Raw genomic sequence first — 24,189 nt, forward strand, 5'->3', positions numbered from 1 at the left:
ATGGCTGGAAGTCAGTTGTAATTGTTGTGTTCTCTTTCATAGGTTCACTCAACACTGGTTGACAAAATGGGAACACCCTTGGGGCGGCGCTGATGATCTGAACCCGTATAGAATCACGCCAATTAATTGGCTGATGGCGCTGGTGCCTCCTCAGCAGCACTACGTCACTCACTCTTAATAATGTGTTGCTTAATACAGAAATGCCTCAACCTGTTGCATGCACACAAAACTATTTATGGCGCTTCTGGATGCAAGTTTTGCGAGATTTTTAAGCTTAAAACTCTCCGCGTGAGGCTTGCTTGCTTTGGGAAGGATTCAGCCGCTCTCCCCCATCAATCTTGGGAGGTTCACGGTCAGGCACCCTGAACAGGCATGAGCATCGGCTCCTTCTATGGGCTCAAGACAAGTTCCTTTCGCTGAGAGCAGTTCACGTTTCAGGAGCCTTGAACCTCACTGTGGATTTCTATCCTGTCGAGACAGAAACTCAGGTCGGGGGAGTGGATGCTGCACCACCAAATGATGGCTCAGATTAGGAGCCTTTTTGGTGAGGTGGAGGTGGACCTCTTTGAGTCACAAGACTTGACTCAGTGCCCATGTGGTTCTCCTCGTTTCATCCAGCGCCTCTGGGGATAAATGCCTTTGCTCATCCATGGCCATATTTGAGTCTATATGCATTCCCTCCAGTCAAGGTAATCCCTGCAATCCTTTGCAGAGCGAGGGAGTGTGGAATTCGTCACTAATACTCAATCATCACTAAATTAATCACTTAATTATGTAATTAACTTCAACACTTCTTCAGTGTTATTTTAACACTGTATAGTGTGGGCACATATGAACACTGGGGTTGTGTTCATTTAAAGGGTTACTTCACCCAAAAATGAAAATAATGTCTGATTTCAAAACACTTCAAAACACTCCAAACCACTGCTTTGGAGCATTATGAATCTTTTGAGTCGAATCAGTGATTCGGATCGTCTATCAAACCGCCAAACTGCTGAAATCACGTGACTTTGGCGCTCCGAACCACTGATTTGATTCGAAAGCTCCGAAGCTTCATGAAGCAGTGTTTTGAAATCGGTCATCACTAGATATTGTTAAAAAGTCATTATTTAGTTTTTTGGCTCACAAAAAATATTCTTGTCGCTTTATAACATTAAGGTTGAACCACTGTACTCACATGAACTGATTTAAATATGTTTTTACCTTTATGGATCTTGAGAGAGGAAGTACTATTGCTGTCTATGCAGGCCTTGCTGAGCCATCGGATTTAATCAAAAATATCTTAATTTGTGTTCCGAAGATGAACAAAGGTGGAGAATGACATGAGGGTGAGTAATAAATGACATTATTTTCATTTTTGGGTGAACTAACCCTTTAACACTGGGGATTTTGCTGTGTAGCATACATAAATTGCCAAGGTGTCATCAATTCACGGCCCTTACAGAAGGTGGCAAGGAGTCTTTTATGGGCCGACCATCATCTCCTGTTCATTGGTTCCCTGCCACCTGCCACCAGACATGTTATCAAGAGAGGTTTAGTCTACAGAGAGTGGAGGTTACACTCCCAATGATATGGAGAATTTTCAGGATAGCAGAAGTGGACCTGTTCGCTTCTGCAGAGAACAACATATCCCTGATGCAATCGCCTATAGGAGTTGATGCGCTTGCTCTCCACTATGCTCTTAGTATATTGTTTGCCTTGCTAGAGCACCAACTGTGTTCATTCTCCCATATTTTTTTTTTATCTAACTGTTGACACATTTGGCCTTGAAAAGAGGTAAAAACATCTACATATATGGTAAACGGAAGTAGGAGGCCTTATGATAATGTTCATTTGTTTATCCAATCACTTCTGAAAGCCTTTGTTCTATATCAAATGAATATGCATAACAAGAAGAGTATATAAACTGTGTATCTGACCAATAACTTAGCATACCACAAGCATTCAACTTTGTGTTTATCTCATTCTTCCCATGTTGGACTGCATGAAAAGGATCTGAAGCAGCACAGACGGAACAACAGGGCAAAGTTTGTGTGAAAAGATCAACTAAAGAATTTATTTTTCTTACACTAACCTTAGCCCATATGTGCTGACAGACAGTTTTTCTTTAAATTGAAATGCTTCAGTAATGAAACTCAAATTTAGCATTTTCGTGGAATAAAAATGTTGGTAGCCCTTAAATGTGATTACACAACATTTGATTCTAGTTTCAGAATATTTTACCCAATTTGGTCATTATTTAAAGAAAGGCAAGATGTTTTATAACTCATTCAGTTGAGAATTGTATTCATGTCTCTGCTGTTTGCAAAATTTCCAGTAAGAGAAGAATTATGTATCTTCTATGGCCTCTACTGTTTCTTCATGTTTCAGCACAACGTTGGACGCTGTTTGGTTAGTAAACAAACCTTTTCTATTTTTTATTTAAGATACAATGTTTGTAAAAATTTGTAGTATTTGTATTTATAGGAGTTTTTTAAAAAAAAAAAATTAATACAATGGAACAATAAATATATTTGTAAACATTACAACATTTTTATGTTAAATGTAATCTACAACATTTTACAGCTGAGTCTTAAACATTCAGTGGTCTATTGGAATTTTACAACCAAACGTCTTTCTGTTGCATTTAGCTGAGGTTAAAGTACATATGGCGATTTTAAAAACATTTTCTGATCAGTTTTTCAGTCAAATATCTTACAGATGCAGTATGTAATATTGACAGTTATCAGTTGAAATGGGAGTCCAAATACTGCAGTCCAAATTCCAAATACTGGAGAGTGTTGTTTCCCCTCTCCCCTCCTCCTCAGACTCAACGCTCATGCGGGTTGGCAGATTGAGGACATGCAACAGGAATGAGTGCTATAGGCCTTTATCACACTTCCACATTTGAAAAAGCAGAAAAAAAAAAAAAAACTTCCGCTGCAGCCTGTATCAATGGCTGTGCCCATGGGATTGATGTGATATATTTATGTAAAATTCAGAACAGATAATTCTTCTAAAGACACCAATCTCAGTTTACAATCATTTACTGAGTATTGTGAAACAAAGAAAAAATTCTGTCATGATATTCCGACGCATATTTTGTGATTTAAAGGAGAGCACACAAGCCATACTGTATGTGTACGCGAAATACTTCTGATCACTGTATTTCATTGCAGAACTGCAATAATAAAATACAAACAACATATCACTTTAAATAGCATTAGAATTAGACAAAGCTTAAAGTCCCTCTGTAGTCAATAATTTTATCCATTAAAACTCATCTTTGATCACCAAAACTACATATGTAAATGTTTTTTTCCTGTAAAAAAAAAAAAAAGCCTTAAAATAGCTTGAATGTAACTCTACGCCCTTGCTTCATTTAGTATACGTGGATACATAAATATGATAATTAGCCCCGCCTCCACTCACTCGCACGAGCTCAGAGATCCACTCGGTCAACTTACTGAGGTAAACGCTGCACAATGGTATCATTTTTTTTACAACGTCGGGGGGGGGGTTAAAGGTTTGGGGGAAACTGCATTTTTCATCTACTTACTTTACGATGCAATAATCACTAATTAGATCAAATTAAGGTTGTTTAAAGGAATATTTTCAGCCCACAGATGATTATTCAAAATTAACTGGTTTGATCATCTTAAACGAGTCATATCCTCCGTGTTTGAGTGCAATGACGAGATAGCATTATACTGTAGAGGAAAAAAAAAACGGTTATTCATAATAAATATAGTGCAAAAATAAACCAAGTAAAATGAAATCAGTCCATTTATTCTTCTGACAGTAACTTGAGCAGCATTTCATTAATCCCATGACTGGCAACACCTGCAGCAGTGACAATCGCGTCGTTCAGATAATGTTACACATTAAAATGAAAGATGACATACATTGTAGGGTATCATGTAAGTCTAAATAAACAGTTTTTGTCAAGTTCAACTAAATTAGTTAAATTTTTTTCTCAAAACTGCCATCCCTCCATCCACAATGGAAGACGACGAGCTTTACATTGTAAGTTGATAAGCTAATACATCTGCGTTTTAAAATGCTCCTGGTCATAGAGCTTTTTAGATGGATGTCGAGGCTTTTTAGGTCAGGTAGATTCTGCAATCTCTGACCTAATCCTTGACAATTGTATGCTGGCTTCCATTGCTACAATACCCTGTGTGTTTCCACCAACTGGCAACCAGGGGTGTCAAAATATTATTGAGTAAATTGGGAGTGGGTGGGATCACACAGACCAAAACAAAAACAGACATTCCGACCTGCAACTCGCATGGCTGTAGCATTGTTTTTCTGAGAAACAAGTATGTGAACTTAGCATGTTTCCTAAATATCTGCAAGCAAATTATCGTACTTTTATGCTTTAGCACAGTCAAAAAAAATTACATACAGCACCTTTCATCTTTTGTCACTGGATGAAGATGACCGACCAAAGCAGCCAACACAGGAGGGCAGCATAAGATTGGTGGGGGATCATCCTTCATCTGGTCGTGTGGAGATTTATCATGATGGACAGTGGGGTACAGTTTGTGATGACGGATGGGACCTGGCCGAAGCACAAGTGGTGTGTCATCAGATGGGTTTTCCTGGAGCGAAAATAGTTACACCTGGAGGACAATATGGTGAAGGTATAAGATCCTCAGTGCAACGTTTGGGAGTGAATTTGATTGTTCCACACTGTGATAACAATAATGGTCTTATTTTTTTAGGTTCTGGTCCAATCTGGCTGGATGACATGAACTGTAAAGGCTCTGAGAGCTCATTGTCTGAATGCAGATTCAAAGGCTGGGGTGTTACTGACTGCACACATAAAGAGGATGCAGGAGTGGTCTGTGAGAATGGTAAGAAATTCCAGATATATTTGCAACTGCACATTTGTATTTCCATAATTGATAACACTTTATAATAATGTTCATTTATAAGTCATTTATACGTTTTTAGTTACACTGTAAAAATTGCTAGGAATTTACAGGATTAAAGAGTATTATTTTACAATATATTACTGTAGTCAATAATTTACAGTGAAATTAATGCATGTTGGGTCATTTTCTTATGAATTACTGTTAATCAACAGCAAAATGATGCTGATATCACAGTAATTTACTGCTCTTGTTTTACAGTGAATTCACATTGTCTTTAACCATGCCACTGTAAGAAATTCTATTGTTTAGTACAGTAATTGTTTTGAAGTCACCATAATGGTGATTAGTGTTCTGCTTGCTTTGGCTCTTAGACCTTGTATATTGATATTTAAGTTTCTGATCTAGCCAAGTCAAAAGTACAACAAATGAAAACATTTGTTAAAACAATGACAAACTAGAATATAAAATAAGCTAATTGATGATTTTAAGTTAGTCAAACTATTCTTAGCATGAATATGATTTCGTTTTAACGTTATTTAAGCATGAAGATTTACCAATATCTTATTTCAAAATCATAACTGTTTGTAGATTGATCTTTCACAATAGTGAAGCAGCTGCTGAGATTTATCTTTGAATGGTGTGACATCATCTTGCAACACAAGACTTTTTCTTATAAGCATCACCTAATGATCAGTGGTGGAAAGAGTACTGAAAAAATATACTCAAGTAAAAGTACCATTACATTCCAAAAAATGTAGTGTGAGTAGAGTAAAAAGTACTTGTCCAAAAAACTACTTGAGTAAGAGTAAAAAAAGTAGCTTATTTAAAAGTACTCATGAGTAGTGAGTACTGAGCTGTGGATTCTACCCCTTATAATAAACGCTGTACACTGCAATTTAAACATTTAGAAAACATTGTACATACTGTAATTCACATTTTCTTTTGTTGTTTGTCAGAAAGAATGAAGAATATCTACCCATATTTTTAAAATGCATGAAAACAACACGGAAAGACTAGTACAGAGATGAAAAGATGAAAGAGTTCTCAGTACACTCATCCCCATTGAAATCATAATGTTTGAAATAAAAAAAAAATAATAATGTAAAATCAGGTGTAAGGACATGGAGTGTGAGCATGCTATTGTTGCACATAAAATATCAATGTTCGGAACAGTGCAAATACAAAAACCATGCAAAAGAAAGTGTGGCGAATGCAAAAGAATACAAAAATTCATATGAGAGTTCAGCATCACACACCATGAGATGGGTTAAATAGAGAGATGTAAAAATAGATTAAAAAGGCATTTTTTTTCCAAAACAGTGCCAGTTTTAGTGTTTTGTGATAAAGAAATTAGAATAATATAAAACAGTTTACCTCACCTAATGCACTGAAAAAGGTTAAGATAGTGAGCTAACACTAATTACACTAATTCCATTTCATTCCATGTTACAACATAATGTGCATTGTTCTAGAAAAGGGGGCATCATCAAATAGGGAAATTTCAGGGGTAACTTTTTCAAAAGAAACACACACACACACGTGTCTTGCTGTCTCGGCGAAGGTGTTTCAGCAGCATCCACAACTTGAACAAAAAATGCTGAACTGAAAAATATTTTTATGCTACTGCCCTTGCTAAATGAAGGCAGATTATATGAAATTTATCAAACAAAAAACATTGTTTATTAACGAGCTGTCTCGCGCTGACATAAATGTTAACGCCATGGGTCATCATCATAAGGTGCATACTGAATTTGTCCTCCATTTTCTATACAGCAAGGTGTTTTTCTACATTAAACGTTTTAGAGTGTCCCTGCTGGCATGCCATACTCGACATAACAGCGCGCATTGCGTGCTCATACTAAACTCCTCAAGATTTAAAAAGTCTGACTTCTCAAAGTGACTGCTGCAGGACGCGCGCGACGCAGAGACGCGGAAGTGCACAGACCGCGCGTCGCGTCTAGGAGTGGGATTTCCCCGCATTATGATCGCGGCACTTGCTGGAGTTATTAATATTGTACGCAATAGCATACCTGCAATTTCAGGCCCTGTAGATAGGCTAGCCTATATATTTACATTTCGTAAGCAGAAATCCGAAATTTACCTTAACATATCAGAAGAAGATGCTTATCTCAGTTGAACTGGTGCTTGAAGAACGCGCTTCCACAGCAGCCATGATTGTCCGCATATGGCGGTTAAAGTATGCACGATCACGAGACCGATTACTCGCCGTATCCAATCACGTTGATGGATAAAATTAAAACATGTATGTAACGACCACAAACGGAGGAAAATAGCGGAGTAAATGTCATCTTAAAATGTAGCTACTCAAGTAAAAGTACACATTTTTTAAACTACTCATAAAAGTACAGTTTCTAAAAACTACTCAATTACAGTAATGTGAGTATTTGTAATTCGTTACTTCATATCCTGCCCTGCAATTTATTAAAGTATAACAGACCACTCAACCAAAATTAGTCAACAAATATTGCAAATATTGCATTTCTGATACAGAATATAATTCACAGAAAATGCCCCTGTATGAGTTCTTGTTTTACATAGCGTCGGTATAAATGAGTACACCCCCTCTGAAACTTCTGAAAGTCAGCAATTACACAGAAGAATGTCAAAATTATTCAGGAAAATAAGATTTTCTTATCAAGGTGATGAAAAGTTGTGTAGCAAAAATGAGTACACCCTCCTAAAAGTTACTTAATAAAACAAAATCAAAATTTTCTGGTGTAAGTTTAAAGCAATGTTTGATCAACAGGTAAGTATGTTGAACCAAAACATTTAAAGAGAAGTTATTTCTTGACAATTAAAAGTGTTATAGCCCACTGAATCATTTTCAGACTTAATGCTGACAACAATGGAAGCACTTGGGAAAGAACTGTCAGGAGACTTATTTCTTAGCACAAAAGAGGACAGTGGTACAAGAGGATTACCAAATCATTGTTTTAAGTGTGAAAATATTTTACTCTATTAGTTGTATATTTTTAATCTGTTTTATTACATTTTCTTTGCAGGTACAAACATAACCAGCAATCGTCAGTTCTCTGTGGATAACAGTTTGGGTTTGTCTGATGATCTTGGTCTTCTGTTTGATAGTGGAGATGGTTGTGATTTCAGCATTAATGTACGAGACCTCAGTGAAAAGGCGGAGTTGACGTTTTGTGTGCACCGTTTGATTCTCATGATTTATCCAGAACTAAACATAACAAATGAGTCCAGAAACCTCACAGTGGATGTCAGCCAGACGTGCCATCTTCATGTCTCTGCTTTTCTCAGGTAACTTTCTGAAGACCATTTCACTTCACTTGCTGAATCTTATAGAATGCTGCTTTTGAATTGTGCAAATCAGAATACTACTGACTACCTTGATGAAAAATCCAGCATTGCTGGTCCCCAACAGGGGATGCTGGCTGCTGGGTTTCTGGCCCAATTTGAGGCTTGTCGCAACCAAATTTTTATCAAAAAATAAATCCTCAAATGTGTAGTGTCATTATGATTATTTTACTGCTCCCAATCGAGCCGGTGCCTCCCCGATCCCAAATGTTTGATATTTACGACTCTTGAACAGCCTGTCTCCAACGGGATACCCGCAATAGCCAATGAGAGCGAGCAAGCTTCACCAACCAGATGATGCGTGTTTTCATAGCTGAAACATGGCAGCAGAGGTGTCATGCCCTTTCAAAACCGAGGGGGCATGTGCCTCTTCAAATTTTTGAGCCAAATTAATTTTGCAGCTTCAAAATGACAAAATCAGTAATATTTTCACATTAGATTCACTTTATGATTGTAGTGATGATTAAGTAAAGTTAAAGGGGACCTATAATGCCCCTTTTACAAGATGTAATATAAGTCTCTGGTGTCTCCACAATATGTCTGTGAAGTTTCAGCTCAAACTACCCCACAGATCATTTATTATAGAATGATCGAATTTGCCCCTATTTGGGTGTGAGCAAAAACACACACTTTTTGTGTGTGTCCCTTTAAATGCAAATGAGCGGCTGCTCCCGGCCACTTTCCAGAAGAGGGCAGAGCTTTAACAGCTCACACTTCAGTTGCTCAACAATAACAAAGCTGAAGAATATCAGGCAGCCAAAATGACAATTGTCAGTAACGGTGTTCAGCCTTACATTGTTCAAACTGGAGTCGGACACTGATGGAGAGACTCAGGAAGAAGTTACAACTTTTAGAATGCATCTGGACGTTTCTGAATGGTTAGTGGATAAATTTATGTAGTTGCTGTGGAGTTGATTCAACTCATCGACTAGCATGTGCCGTCATGTTAATCTTTTGTGCAAATCCAGCATTGAATTGACCCTCATTTGTGAAGCAGTCAGCATAAAATTATGGCATGGCAACAAGACTCTACTACAACAACTCTTCCTCTTCTCTAAAGTAGCCCAAAATGGCCCCGCCCCCTTTGTTGCCTGTTCCCGGGGCAGAGTTTATGTAAATTTTAGGATTAGTGATGTCACTAACCCGGGAAGAAGTTTGTTGTAGTCCCTATCAGCCGTTTGTTGTAGTCCTTAAACAGAGAATAAAATTAAAATATCTCCCTTTGCATTCAACTTTGCAGATGTTGTTTATGCTCAAACAGCAACATTACACACTTGCTAAAGTTAAGAAAAGTGAAATCATAATCAACCACCCCTTTGTAAAGTAAAGTGACAATTGACCATTAGTGATGAACACCTGCTGTTAACAAGCAAAATCACTGAAGATAAGAGCAAAAACAAGAACAGAAAAAAGAGAAGAGATGAGCAGAAACATTTTCATGTGGTACATGTATAAAATTTATTGAAGCCTGTTTGAAGTCTGTTCCCTTTAGTTGGGCACTTTATTTGGCATTTTTTCAGTTGTTTTTGTTTTGCAACATGCTCTTTTTAATTGATTTGTGTACAGCAGACAAATCCTTTGATCATTTGAAATATTTCACCACAATCAGATGACAATTAATAATATAATAATAACTATAACGATTAAAAAAAACACTTTATAGTAAGTATAGTGTAATAAAGTATTTACAAATCATCTGCATACTATTAGTTAATTAATAGTTTATAAACTGTAGTTCATTAATAGACTATACAAATAGAGAGTTCTTCATTCATTGGCATTGTAATTAACAAAGTGTTAATGTTTAATTGGCTCATATGTAAAGAGTTAAACAATGTATTAACTGTAAATAGCTGTCACTTTAGATTAGGTCATGGAAAATGGGAAAATGACATTAAGTGTCATGAAAGTCCCTATAAAACACGGAAACCCTGTGTGTCTGTGTGTGTGTGTGTGTGTGTGTGTGTGCGTGCGTGTTAACTTTTTAACATTTTATTTTATTTTGATAATAATTTGTTAATTACAGTAACAATGAATGAAGAACTCACTATGTATATAGTCCATTAATGTATTAATTACAGTTTATAAAGTATTAATTAACTATAAACTAATAGTTTGCAAATGATTTGTGCTTTATTACACTATACATATTACAAAGTGTTGCAAAATTTAAGTTTTACTTTCAACAGAGGGAGCAAAAGAAACTACAAAGTTATAATTATATATTACATTAAATCATATGTTTTAATCTTATATTGGTTTTCCTTTAAATAATTAATGTGTTACATATAGAAATATGCAAGCCAAGACAATGCTGGTCGCCAAAACACTGCTTGCATACAGACATCTCACACTCTGCAAGACTATGCTGGTGAACCAGCTTCACCAGCTCAGTTTTACTTGAGAACAGCATGAATATAGACCAGCACTACCCAGCATAAACCACAAACCATGGAATTTATGCTGGTTTATGGTGGATTTTTCAGCAGGGTATATATCAGTGTTAGACACTCAGTATCTGAACTATTTTTCTCAGGTATTTGTACACACGTCAGATTGATGTTTCCATCACATCAGCTCAATGTCTCCATCAGCTGGCATTTATCTTTGGAGTGAAGAAGCTTATGGAGGATGTTGGCAGGGTCTTCACTTTACTCATTCCTGAAGACAACACCTTCCGGACACAGGTATCCTTGTACGAGTATGGCGTCCGCACAGGTGACCTTGTTCTGCAGGAAAATGTCCTTCAGTATCTTTCCTGGAACTGTGAGTTCCTCATAAGCTCTCCGGTGTGGAGCACCATCTCCTTTCACATGATGGACGCTCTGCTGCAGCGCTCAGACCTGGTTGTGGAGGATGAAGCTTTACTTCTTGAAGCTCTGGAGAGATGGATCCAAGACAAAGGTGATGAAATTAGTTCAGAACAACAGGCCAGCCTCCTGAATCACATCCGCTTCCTCTTGATCCCAGTGGATAAACTGTATGAAATGCAGTTTTCCTCAAGTGTTCTCCATCAGAATCATGAGAAACTTTACCTAAATGGTCTGCTCAGAGGTTTTCAGTTCAATGCTCTAAATTTCTCTAAGATCAGGAGTAAAATGGAAAACATGAATGATTATCTACCCAGAATCTACACTGCTGATGAGTGGAGTCTACATGTAGTTATCAATAAAACAAGCATCAATTACCATGGAAAAAATAACAGATTCCAAACCTTCTCCACTCCTGCACACCCTAGTGCTCTTTACAAAGAGCAGAAGGTCCGGTGGCGAGCACAGGTTTTTCTTAGTGTTTAGGAATGCTCTAACTATGGTGTTTCATGTAATTCTGTTCCTGTTGCAAGGTTCCTCGCAAGTGGCAATCAGTACATTTACGCTAACACCATTCGCTTCAGCAACAGGTTAATTCTCACCTGTAAGAGTCAAAACAATGTCTTTCATGTCCAGTACTTCAAAAACGACAAGGCAGTGATTCCAAATAACACCAGTATGGGTCTGCCTAACCCCTGCCCTAATGACTACAGTTTTAGATTTGTAGTGTGTCCAGAGTATATCTGACTGCACTGAGTTACATTTGGCTACAGGTAGTTTACTACAGGCATTTCAGTCCAATCAAATCTATTAGCTTCAATCAAGCCTCTTTTTAAAAATACATGTTATTCATTTATAATCTTGAATTTTCTTGGTTTGACTGAAATGTTTCACTTGACTTTAAAATTTTCATTTAATTGTTTTAGCAATAAAAATACATAATTTTGCAAGTGCACTTAAAAATACAAATATGTTTCTTTCAATATCTCTGGTGTTTGATTCCATTTATTGTTGAAATGTTTCTGAAATATGTCAGGTCTTCACCATAATTGAATTAATCAATTAAAATCAGTTTATCAAGCCTTAGATAAGACACGTATTGATTCATTATATTGTGGTCAAAAAGAAATTTGTTGGCCAGGTGTCCACTGGTTTAGTAAGGCCCACTCTGTTAGGATTGAGAAGAAAAAGTAGACCATAAAAAAGTGAAGGGTGCAGTACCACACTGACTACACATATACTTTAGAACAGTGGTTTCCAACCACATTCCTGGAGGCCCACCAACACTGCACATTTTGTATGTCTCCTCAATCAAACACACCTGATTAAGGTTACCAGCTCATTAGTGACTCAAAGATCTAAAATGGTTGTGTCAGACAAAGGAGACATGCAAAATATGCAGTGTTGGTAAGCCTCCAGGAATGTGGTTGGGAAACACTGCAAGTCAAACATGAGACTTCATGAAATGTTTTATTATTTACAATATAAACTGAGTTCACCTAGGGTGTATTCCAGAAAGCAAGGTTAACTTACTGTGACATAGACCCTGAACTCTCGGTTAATAAGGTTAATAAAGTTAGCAGCCAGAAAAATGGAGCGCAGCTGGAAGAAATCAAAACTAGAAGTATTTCGTATTTCGTGGAGAGAGAGAATGATTGAGTACAGAAAGGCCTTAAAATCTGCTAGATCTGCCTATTTTTCAAAACTCTTAGAAGAAAATAAACACAACCCTAGGTATTTATTTGATACAGTGGCTAAATTAACAAGAAATAAAGCTTCAACTTCTGATGTTTCCAAAGAGCACAGCAGTAATGACTTTATGAACTTCTTTACTTGCAAGATTGATAATATTAGAGAAAAAATAATAACCATGCAACCGTCTACTACAGTATCGTGTCAGATAGTGCATTGTAGTGTCCCTGAGGAAAAATTCAATTCATTTACTGCTTTAGGAGAGGAAGAATTGTCTAAACTTGTTAAATCATCAAAATCAACAACATGTATGTTAGACCCTATACCGACTAAGCTATTGAAAGAAATGCTTCCAGAGGTCATAGACCCTCTTCTCAATATCGTCAATTCATCTTTATCATTAGGATACGTACCAAAAACTTTTAAGCTGGCTATTATTAAACCTCTTATTAAAAAACCACAACTTGATCCTAGAGAATTAGTCAATTACAGGCCGATCTCAAATCTCACTTTTCTGTCAAAAATACTAGAAAAGGCAGTATCATCACAGCTATGTTCCTTTTTAGAAAGAAATGGTATCTGTGAGGATTTCCAGTCAGGATTTAGACCGTACCATAGTACTGAGACTGCTCTCATTAGAGTTACTAATGATTTGCTCTTATCATCAGATCGTGGTTGTATCTCTCTATTAGTGTCACTGGATCTTAGTGCAGCATTTGACACTATTGATCACAATATTCTTTTAAATAGACTCGAAAATTATGTTGGCATTAGTGGAATTGCATTGTCATGGTTCAAATCATACTTATCTGACCGTTATCAGTTTGTAGTAGTAAACGAAGACATGTCATATCGATCACAAGTTCAATATGGAGTACCACAAGGCTCAGTACTAGGACCGTTACTGTTCACTCTGTACATGCTACCCTTGGGAGATATCATTAGGAAGCATGGCGTTAGTTTTCATTGTTACGCTGATGATACTCAGCTCTATATTTCTTCGCGCCCTGACGAAACTTACCAATTCACAAAATTAACGGAATGCATAGCTGATATAAAAAATTGGATGACCAGTAATTTCCTACTACTAAATTCAGAAAAACAGAGATTCTAATTTTTGGACCAAAAACTTCTTCACGTAATAACCTAGAATATTGTCTAACACTTGATGGCTGCTCTGTTAAGTCTTCGTCGTCAGTTAGGAACCTGGGTGTGCTCTTTGATACCAATCTTTCATTTGAAGGCCATGTTACTAGCATCTGTAAAACCGCATTCTTCCATCTTAAAAATATATCTAAACTACGACATATGCTCTCAATGAAAAATGCAGAACAGTTAGTTCATGCGTTCATGACCTCAAGGCTAGATTACTGTAATGCTCTACTGGGTGGTTGTTCTGCTCGCCTGATAAATAAACTACAGCTCGTACAAAATGCAGCAGCTAGAGTTCTTACTAGAACCAGGAAGTATGACCATATTAGCCCAGTTCTGTCAACACTGCATTGGCTTCCTGTTAAACATCGTATAGATTTTAAAATCTTGCTAATTACTTACAAAGCACTAAATGGTTTAGCTCCCCAGTACCTGAGCGAGCTCCTAATTCATTATAGACCTTCACGTCTATTGCGATCTCAGAATTCAGGCCAGCTGATAATACCTAGAATATCAAAATCAACCGCAGGTGGTAGATCCTTCTCCTATTTGGCACCTAAACTCTGGAACAATCTTCCTAGCATTGTTCGGGAAGCAGACACACTCTGTCAGTTTAAATCTAGACTAAAAACGCATCTCTTTAACCTGGCATATACATAACACATTACCAATTTATATTTCCAAATCCGTTAAAGGATTATTAGGCTGCATAAATTAGGTCAGCCGGAACCGGGAACACTTCCTATAACACCTGATGTACTCGTTACATCAGAAGAAGAATGGCATCTACGCTAATATTAGTCTTTCTGTTTATCCCGAGGTTCACCGTAGTCAACCGGATCCGGGCCGTATCCAGGTGAGACCAAGGACCTGCACCTTGACACGACCACAACGCAGCCCTGAAGTATCAGCAGAGATTGAGTCAACTAGATCATCCCCTGTGAAGGCCTCATCGACACGACAGCCACGACACAGTTCCTCAACAACCGTCCATACCGGCGTGATGAATACGATCCTCAATTGGATGGAACTGAAATAAATACTTTTAATGTTGCGATCCTATTGGACTTATGATAGCAACCTGAATTGTAACAAAGCACTGTTGGCCAGAGGAGAACTGGCACCCCGACTAAGCCTGGTTTCTCCCAAGGTTTTTTTCTCCATTTTAACACCAATTTGCCACTTGTCTGCCACCTGATGTCACCTCATGGAGTTTGGGTTCCTTGCCGCTGTCGCCTCTGGCTTGCTTAGTTGGGGACACTTGACTTGACATTTGATATTCAACAGTGCTTTGATCTGCCTGCATTGACACTATTCTTTAAGAGCTGCTGTGCAGCCAAACAATGTACCAGTTATCAATGTAAAGCTGCTTTGACACAATGTACATTGTAAAAAGCGCTATATAAATAAAGGTGACTTGACTTGACTTGACTTAATTAACCCAAACCTTGCTTACTTGGGGGATGACGGTTCCAAAAACGCAGCTGGGAGTAAGTTCAGCAAAGTATGTGCCTGTCCAAATACCCACACTTGCGGTTTTTGTACTTGACCACTTGTACTTACATGACAGATTTCCTGTATTAGACCGCAAGTGTTTTAAGATTTAATTTAGATAAGACACACTTAACACACACGACACAACGTGAAACAACAAAAGCAAATAGAACCCATTATAATCAGTGATGCTGTCTACACTGCTGGAAGCGGCATGACATGACACAACAAATTCCTGACAGTAAACTGTTGCCCCGTTCTATTTCTGACATACTTCAAGTGCTCGCACTACTTCTGTCAACTTCTGAAGGACTAATGGATTTGCAACGGATGCTTTGTTGCGTCCAGTGTGGACAGCTTCTAGCTTGCCAATATAGCAGACAAAAAACAGTATGTGATAACAGAAGTATGTCTGACTGCACAGAACTCATAAAAGCGTAGGCAAAAAGTTACCCGGATGACCTACTCCTTCCGGCGAGACTCTGAAGTGTGCATATGGAGACTAATCCTGGAACATATGTTCAGTAAGCAGCAAGTTAGTTGTCATCTGTGAGTAAGTAAAAGCATGATTTCTACGTAACATGTAAACTGTTTCTAAATTCTTAATATTTATCTTAATAGATTTTTTCTATTTACATTTTTATTTCTCATCTGTGTGTTTGTCCATGTCACCCTTTCAAGAAGAATGCACTATAAAAAAAAGGGTCCAAGCTACAATGAGTCTAGAAAATATTACTTTTGTGAAACACATTATTATGTTTATTTGTTGTTTATGAACAAGAGTTTACATAAAGGGTTTATAGCCAAAAAAAATTTTCCTTGCATTTTAGAAAGATTCTATTGGAGTGGGGACGGATACATTAAAACACCACGTGTTTTTCTTTGATTTCCATTAAATTTTTTAAAACACAACCCAGTAAATGAATAAATAAACAGTTTGTGGCTCTGTAACATTCCAGTGGCAATAAAAGAGGGAGAAGTATAAGTGTGGATCTTTTTCAGAACTTTTAATGAACAAACAAAACCAGAAGATAATCCTGTGGGGAAGAACAAAATAAAATGCATAGACAATAAACGACAACACAAGCTTCAAACACAGGGAAATATATAATCAGAACATAATCAGTAGAGACAATCAATAACTAAGGAAACTCTGAGAAACAGGAACTAAACAAAGAAAACAAAGTCAAAATAAGAGTCTTCAAACAAACAGAACATGATAGGCACATGGGCAAACTGTATTATATGGACAACAGTATGAAATACTGTAGTCTTTTTTTTCTTCAGCAAAAGTTAATGCTATGTTTCAGCTGTGTCATGCTCAAGTCCGGTTCAAAGTCAGGTCTAATCACAGAAGTCACTGGAATGCCAACACCCATCATTCAAAATGTCACATGGATATGAATAGTAAACAGTCAGGTTTATTTGAACCTAGACTTTTTATGTTCATATACCATACCAGTGATGAGAACTGACATGAGAACCTGCTCCTTGCATTGTGTGAAATGTGTTTGTGACAAACTTAAGACTACTCAAACAGGTTTTGTCTACACCCTGCAGTTATTTGATTTTGTTTTCTCATTAAATGAAACTTAAGGTAGTCTTCAAATTTGATTGGACAGTGGCAGAACATGTAAGTGATATACATATCTCACAATGCTTGACCTGATTTGGTAGATTTAAATGAAAGGCAAGATGATTTCCGAAAGAAATTTCATGAATCAGCTAAAAGGGAATGTTCTCTTAACTTTGGCTAATGTTCTGGCAAGGTTCTCTCAAAGTTATGAACAAACATTGTTCCAGTTTTTACATGTAAGTTTCATTGTGTTTGTTCCTGTCTTGACCTTGTTTCTAGTCTGTGTCAGTTTCATTCAGTTCACCTCTTCGTTAATTAACTCATTAAGTTCCTCGTTTAGTTCTGAAGTAAGTACTCCGTTTTGTTCTGTTCCTTGTTCTGTCTCATCAGTTGTTTCCCAAGTTTTGCAGTTATTTTTGATTTAAAGACCAAAGTTATCTGGTCTTCAATAATGTTCTCAAAAAGTTAGCACAAAAATGTTATTTTTTTTTTTTAAATGTCCTCATAACATTGGGAGAAAACGTTCTTATTAACATTAAGAATGACAACTAACTTTAAATGAATACGGTTGTGATTGCTGTTTTAAAAGAACATCCTTGGAACACAGGGAAGTTTTGTAGTCTGTCCCCTAGTTATTGTTCTTAACTTTTCTCTTAAATTTATGTAAAGGTTATGCAAGTGTTAGATTTAAATACTTTCAAAACAATGTTAAAGAAATCACCACATATTCTCATTCATATTTAATGAATGTTCACATAATGTTGGCAGAAAACATTATTTGAACAATCTTCTAATATTAACGATTACTAACTTATGTTAAAAAATGACTTAGGATTGGATTCTACACAACAAAATCCCTCATGTTTAATGAACACTACGCTTCGTGTTCATGTGTCCACGTTACAGAGTGTTAAAAAGAGTTAATTATATTAGGTAAAGGTTTAGTTCAACCAAAAAATGAATATTCTGTCATCATTTACGACATGAGGGTGTCGTTACAAATCTGTAAGACTTTCATTCATCTTCGGAACAAAATTCAAGATGAAATCAGAGATATTTCTGTCCCTCCACTGACAGTCTACGCAACGACCACTTTGACGCTTCAAAAAGTTCATAAAGAAATTGTAAAACTAATCCAAATTTCCAAGTTTCCCGAAAGCATCATTAGCCAACTATGGTCACAATTTCCGTCGTTCAGCATAGTTCAACAAGTCAGTGTTTTCCGAAACCACAGTTCCAATGAACATTCGCAAACAGCATCGCAAAGTTGTGTGGTTGGAACAACAACTCTCAAGCTGCATAGTTTCTTGTTTGTATGACATGTGGACTTAATAAATCCTTATCTTGAACAAAATAAGCAAGCTGAGATCCAGTACAATCTATATCTTTTATTTCAAATACAAATGTCATTTACATATTTTAGTTTGTCAAGAGAGTGCGCATGTGCATACATGCTTTAGTACAAAAGAACAAGCCTATGATTGAATCTGTAAATAAACTAAAATGAAAATTAGTCCTCAGATGCCATGTCCGTAATTTAAAAATTAGCATTAATTCAGTCTCAAACAGATTAATTAAAAGAAAATATTGCTCCATCACCTGCATGACATCATTAACCTACGTGGTTGAACGTCAAATTTGCGACAGTATGGTTTTGGAAAACAGTCGTGACTAGTTGATTTTTTCAATGATGCATCGTACTATGGTAGTTAAAGGGCATATTGCAGGTTAGAGCTTCATTGATTCAATGTATAGAAAAATAATGTAGGAACTAGATTTGTAGGAACGATACTTAGGCTTCTGGAGTTGTTTTTTGTGAGAAAATTTTACTTCCGCATCTGAAAAATGCCAAATCGGAAGTGACGTAATGGGAGAGAGTGCGGTCAATATAAACAATAGGAAAACAATGGATCGCAATGACAGTTCGGACGCTGAGGAAATTGTAAATGTTTATTCATACTCGTATAACAGACCACAGCCATATAATTAGCCTGCTAGGCGGCCAAGAGAGCAGGGACAGGCCAGGATTAGACAGAATAACGGTCAAAAGAGACAAATTGAGTTGTTGTGTGAGGAGAACCAGTGGAGAACAGGGCAGGAGACCAGTGTTAGCTGGTCAGTGTATAGATACACGTTAGCTAACGATATGCAACACATGTGCTCAGATCACAATATTGTACAGATTATTATCATTATTGGTCATCTAGGAGTAACGTTATTGATTACTAATAACATTTCTTTGATCAGGCATATCTCACACTCGTTAATATCCGTCCACACTAACGTTACGTGATATAGCGGTTTCTCATCACGACTGATTTGGTAGTTAGCACATGTATAAAAACATAAAAAAAACGTTCACGTTTTCATCGAGCTGCATCTCTGACGGATCCGTGTTCATGTCTCCCGGCGGACGAACATAAGTAGTGTTACTGTATGTGTTTCATGTTATCCTTTATTCATTAATTCTGTGTTATGTTTATTCCGTGCCCATTCACTGAGTGTGAGGATGTATGTGACGTCATGATTATAGTTGTGTGAACTTGAACGTACATATGGCATGAATGAAATTGGAGTTTACATTACCAGCACATAATTCAAAACTATTTTGTGTGAGTGTGAGACTGTATGCATTTGTGAGCATAATTTGTATTCATCAGTGTTGAAATTGATTCAAGTTAGAACGGTGAAGATCATCGCGTGTGTAAGTTTATTCATTTAATATCATCATTTACAGTAGTCTTACAATGTTGAACTCCATTATATCGCCGAGATGATATCCGGTCTATAATGAACGCGTTTATCGAAGCTATGCAGAAGTGAAGTCCCGTCTCTTCACCTGCACAAAACACACCCAGGCACGGAAGATAGCACCGTCCTTTTCTTGTTAGTAAACCTCTGGACTCGATGTCCTGACGGGCTGGAGTTTGTGCAACCCCCACAAACAAAATAATAATCCATGACGATGATAAATGGGATACAAAAACTACCGAAAACACACTGATTCACGACAGCAGTTACTGAATACCATCCTACTCTGCACTGAGTCAACACAGAGCTCCACGAACGACTCCCTCTCGTGACGTAAAATGACGCGACGCTGGAAAAAAAGCATCTTTCCTGCATACTGGCTATCTTTACCGCAGCTGCAGCGTTAGCATTAGCCATTACACTTTTTTGGCTAATGTTTGCAGGCTTGTCATCTAGTGGCTTTGGCCCTACTCACTTCGAAGGGCAGAGACTTTGAAGTGGGGACTTTGGAGGGAGCAGGGCACTTGCGCCATTATGTAGCCGTTTGGAATGCACTTGGTGAAGGGAGCAATGAAAGACATCGTAATTTCTTCATTATCTTCACCTGGGATGTTCCAAATTTCTTATTATTGCTGTTAACGTAACTGTTTCAAAAAAAGATACATCATATATATATATATATATATACAGGTGCTGGTCATATAATTAGAATATCATCAAAAAGTTGATTTATTTCAGTAATTCCATTCAAAAAGTGAAACTTGTATATTATGTTCTTTCATTACACACAGACTGATATATTTCAAATGTTTATTTCTTTTAATTTTGATGATTATAACTGACAATTAAGGAAAATCCCAAATTCAGTATCTCAGAAAATTAGAATATTACTTAAGACCAATACAAAGAAAGGATTTTTAGAAATCTTGGCCAACTGAAAAGTATGAACATGAAAAGTATGAGCATGTACAGCACTCAATACTTAGTTGGGGCTCCTTTTGCCTGAATTACTGCAGCAATGCGGCGTGGCATGGAGTCGATCAGTCTGTGGCACTGCTCAGGTGTTATAAGAGCCCAGGTTGCTCTGATAGTGGCCTTCAGCTCTTCTGCATTGTTGGGTCTGGCATATCGCATCTTCCTCTTCACAATACCCCATAGATTTTCTACGGGGTTAAGGTCAGGCGAGTTTGCTGGCCAATTAAGAACAGGGATACCGTGGTCCTTAAACCAGGTACTGGTAGCTTTGGCACTGTGTGCAGGTGCCAAGTCCTGTTGGAAAATGAAATCTGCATCTCCATAAAGTTGGTCAGCAGCAGGAAGCATGAAGTGCTCTAAAACTTCCTGGTATACGGCTGCGTTGACCTTGGACCTCAGAAAACACAGTGGACCAACACCAGCAGATGACAAGGCACCCCAAACCATCACTGACTGTGGAAACTTTACACTGGACCTCAAGCAACGTGGATTGTGTGCCTCTCCTCTCTTCCTCCAGACTCTGGGACCCTGATTTCCAAAGGAAATGCAAAATTTACTTTCATCAGAGAACATAACTTTGGACCACTCAGCAGCAGTCCAGTCCTTTTGTCTTTAGCCCAGGCGAGACGCTTCTGACGCTGTCTGTTGTTCAAGAGTGGCTTGACACAAGGAATGCGACAGCTGAAACCCATGTCTTGCATACGTCTGTGCGTAGTGGTTCTTGAAGCACTGACTCCAGCTGCAGTCCACTCTTTGTGAATCTCCCCCACAGTTTTGAATGGGTTTTGTTTCACAATCCTCTCCAGGGTGCGGTTATCCCTATTGCTTGTACACTTTTTTCTACCACATCTTTTCCTTCCCTTCGCCTCTCTATTAATGTGCTTGGACACAGAGCTCTGTGAACAGCCAGCCTCTTTTGCAATGACCTTTTGTGTCTTGCCCTCCTTGTGCAAGGTGTCAATGGTCGTCTTTTGCAGTCTTCCCCATGATTGTGTAGCCTACAGAACTAGACTGAGAGACCATTTAAAGGCCTTTGCAGGTGTTTTGAGTTAATTAGCTGATTAGAGTGTGGCACCAGGTGTCTTCAATATTGAACCTTTTCACAATATTCTAATTTTCTGAGAAACTGAATTTGGGATTTTCCTTAGTTGTCAGTTATAATCATCAAAATTAAAAGAAATAAACATTTGAAATATATCAGTCTGTGTGTAATGAATGAATAATATACAAGTTTCACTTTTTGAATGGAATTAGTGAAATAAATCAACTTTTTGATGATATTCTAATTATATGACCAGCACCTATATATATATATATATATATATATATATATATATATTATTTTTATTTAATTTTTGTTTTTAAATATGTTATATATGTGTGTATGTGAGTGTATTTCTCTGTTCTCAACTTTAAAACTTGCTGTCTCATCTTTAGATACTGCATTACTTAACGCATTTCTTACCTTTCAAATCACGAGTATTCGCTGGGTCACATGACCATAGCCCTAAATGACAAAATGACTTCCTTGAAGTGACCATCGCATTTACCCCTCGCTAACAGGGGCCCTTCGTGAAGGGATTCAGTTGTTTACTTTCATTTGGAACACCCCTACAAATGACGTCTCCTTCTCGAAGGGCCCTTTAAGGGCGCCGTTTGAAATTTGCCTGCAATTGGATCGATCTAATTCACGAATTAATCATTCAGTGTGATTTGCGATCCAATTTAACAGGTTCAGCTCGTTTAAGAATTGACGCTGCTTTCAAGCGTTTTTATTAAATGTAGTAAAAAAATGTAGTGAAGTAAAAGCAAAACTTTCCCAAAATAAAAATACTCAGATAAAATAGGCAGATACTTAAAAAATGTCATACTACAGTAACAAAGTAAAAAATACTTCCTGTCCATCATTGCCTTTTACTGAAGGCAGGGCACTGTCTAAACATGTTTGGGACCAGAACGTTTGGAAAGAAATGTTTTGTTGTCGTTACCTCTAATGCTACTTGAGTTTCTTGTCTCTGAATGAAATGGCGTCTCCTCCTGTGCTCTGTAGAGTTATAGCCACATCAAACTCACTTGCTCGATCACTTCTTAGTTTTGGTCTTTAACTTGATGTTTATAAGAAAGCAATCAAAAGCCCTTCTTCACGCTGCATTCACGTTCTAAAAACATATTGTACATTCATCTTTTTCTTTTAATTGGGCCTCAAATTATTCTAATACCTTATCCAGTTTATATATATATACAACATATTATTAGCATATATTTAAAACATATTTTGGCCAGATTTTTTTCCGCATGCCCTTATGGACCTCCTCCTCAAAAATAAAGGTGTTAAACCTCCATAGCATCTGCTCCAAAATGGTAACATGAGAAACTTTCATCTGTGACATACAGCTCTGTTTGAAAGTCCTTCAATTTGAGGACGTGAATTTGATCGTTATGCATTGTGATAACAACAATAGTCTTGTTCTATTACACTTTTAAGGCTCTGGTCCAGTCTGGCCCAATGCCATAAAGTCTCGGAGAGCTCATTGTCTGATTGCAGCTTCAAAGGCTGGGGTGTTACTGGCTGCACACATAAAGAAGATGCAGGAGTAATCTGTGAGAATGATAAGACATCTGCTGGATCAGAAATTACAACTCTTGCTCATGGATTTAGTTTTGTGATGCTACCCAGTTATATTCATTTATTTCTTTTCTGTTGTTTTTGTTCAGATTTATTGTTATCATGTGTAACGACTGAGACAAATCAGACACAATTTTTTGTCATATTTAACAAATAAGCTTTAAAACTCACTCTGAGGCCTGTGGGACCCTCCCCTACGGACCAGCCTGTGCAAGGGCCTCAGTTACCATGGCCCATCAGATAAGGCTTAGTTTTATTGCCCAAAAATATGTGGCCAGTCTTCAGCCAAGTGTATTCTCCACCATCTTCCAGGATCCTCACCTAGTCAACACAATAGGACAGTATCATCATCCCTCATCTCACCATTCACCTGCAAAGTACACTTTATACTCACCCGCACTTCTGTTTGCTCTGCTGTTGTTCAATAAAACTACCATCTCTGCCATCTTCTGTCTCCGACCCTTCTGTATTGTAACAGTGCCAGATGTTATAAATAAAGCACACATTTATAATAAACATATTTTTCCACTGATTTCTTGATATCTCATGAATTCATTTCCATCCATAAAATCTTTTCATCATTTACAATTTTCTGTGAAACATACTCTTTCAAACTCACATAAGATATGCCTTTTATTGTTGGTTGGTTGGTTGGTTGGTTGGTTTCATTTTTTTTAAAATTTAATCATTTGATTAAACAATCTCATGGCAGTTGGAAGAAAAGACCTTCTGTATCGCTCTTTTGAGGAATGTGAGTAGATAAGTCTGTTGCTAAATGAATGGCACATAGCACACATTGTACCATAAAGGGAGTGATATTTATACTTCATGATGGAAGACAGTTTCCCTAAACCATCCTTTCTTGCCCAGTTTCATCAACACAGGGCAAAGAGCACCCCATAAATGAGCTCA

General features: G+C 37.4%; 1 protein-coding gene across 3 annotated transcripts in view; it reads left to right on the forward strand.

Moving 5' to 3' along the window:
- The first annotated feature begins 1,872 nt into the window (after nucleotides 1-1,872).
- The window catches only part of LOC127508280 (galectin-3-binding protein A-like), a 41,632-nt gene continuing 19,315 nt past the window's right edge, over nucleotides 1,873-24,189 (forward strand). Inside the window, exons 1-6 of one of the 3 annotated variants that reach the window (XM_051886041.1) lie at nucleotides 1,874-2,027; nucleotides 2,318-2,391; nucleotides 4,365-4,625; nucleotides 4,707-4,838; nucleotides 7,883-8,144; nucleotides 10,738-15,286. In XM_051886041.1, coding sequence (XP_051742001.1) covers nucleotides 2,331-2,391; nucleotides 4,365-4,625; nucleotides 4,707-4,838; nucleotides 7,883-8,144; nucleotides 10,738-11,497 — 1,476 coding nt within the window. In that variant the 5' untranslated portion in view covers nucleotides 1,874-2,027; nucleotides 2,318-2,330 and the 3' untranslated portion in view covers nucleotides 11,498-15,286. Of the gene's footprint in view, nucleotides 2,028-2,317; nucleotides 2,392-4,364; nucleotides 4,626-4,706; nucleotides 4,839-7,882; nucleotides 8,145-10,737; nucleotides 15,287-24,189 lie in introns of those variants that run through there. The other 2 variants (XM_051886034.1, XM_051886033.1) reach the window with 2 other exon arrangements.

This window comes from Ctenopharyngodon idella, chromosome 3 (assembly GCF_019924925.1).
Source record: "Ctenopharyngodon idella isolate HZGC_01 chromosome 3, HZGC01, whole genome shotgun sequence".
Taxonomy (NCBI): domain Eukaryota; kingdom Metazoa; phylum Chordata; class Actinopteri; order Cypriniformes; family Xenocyprididae; genus Ctenopharyngodon; species Ctenopharyngodon idella.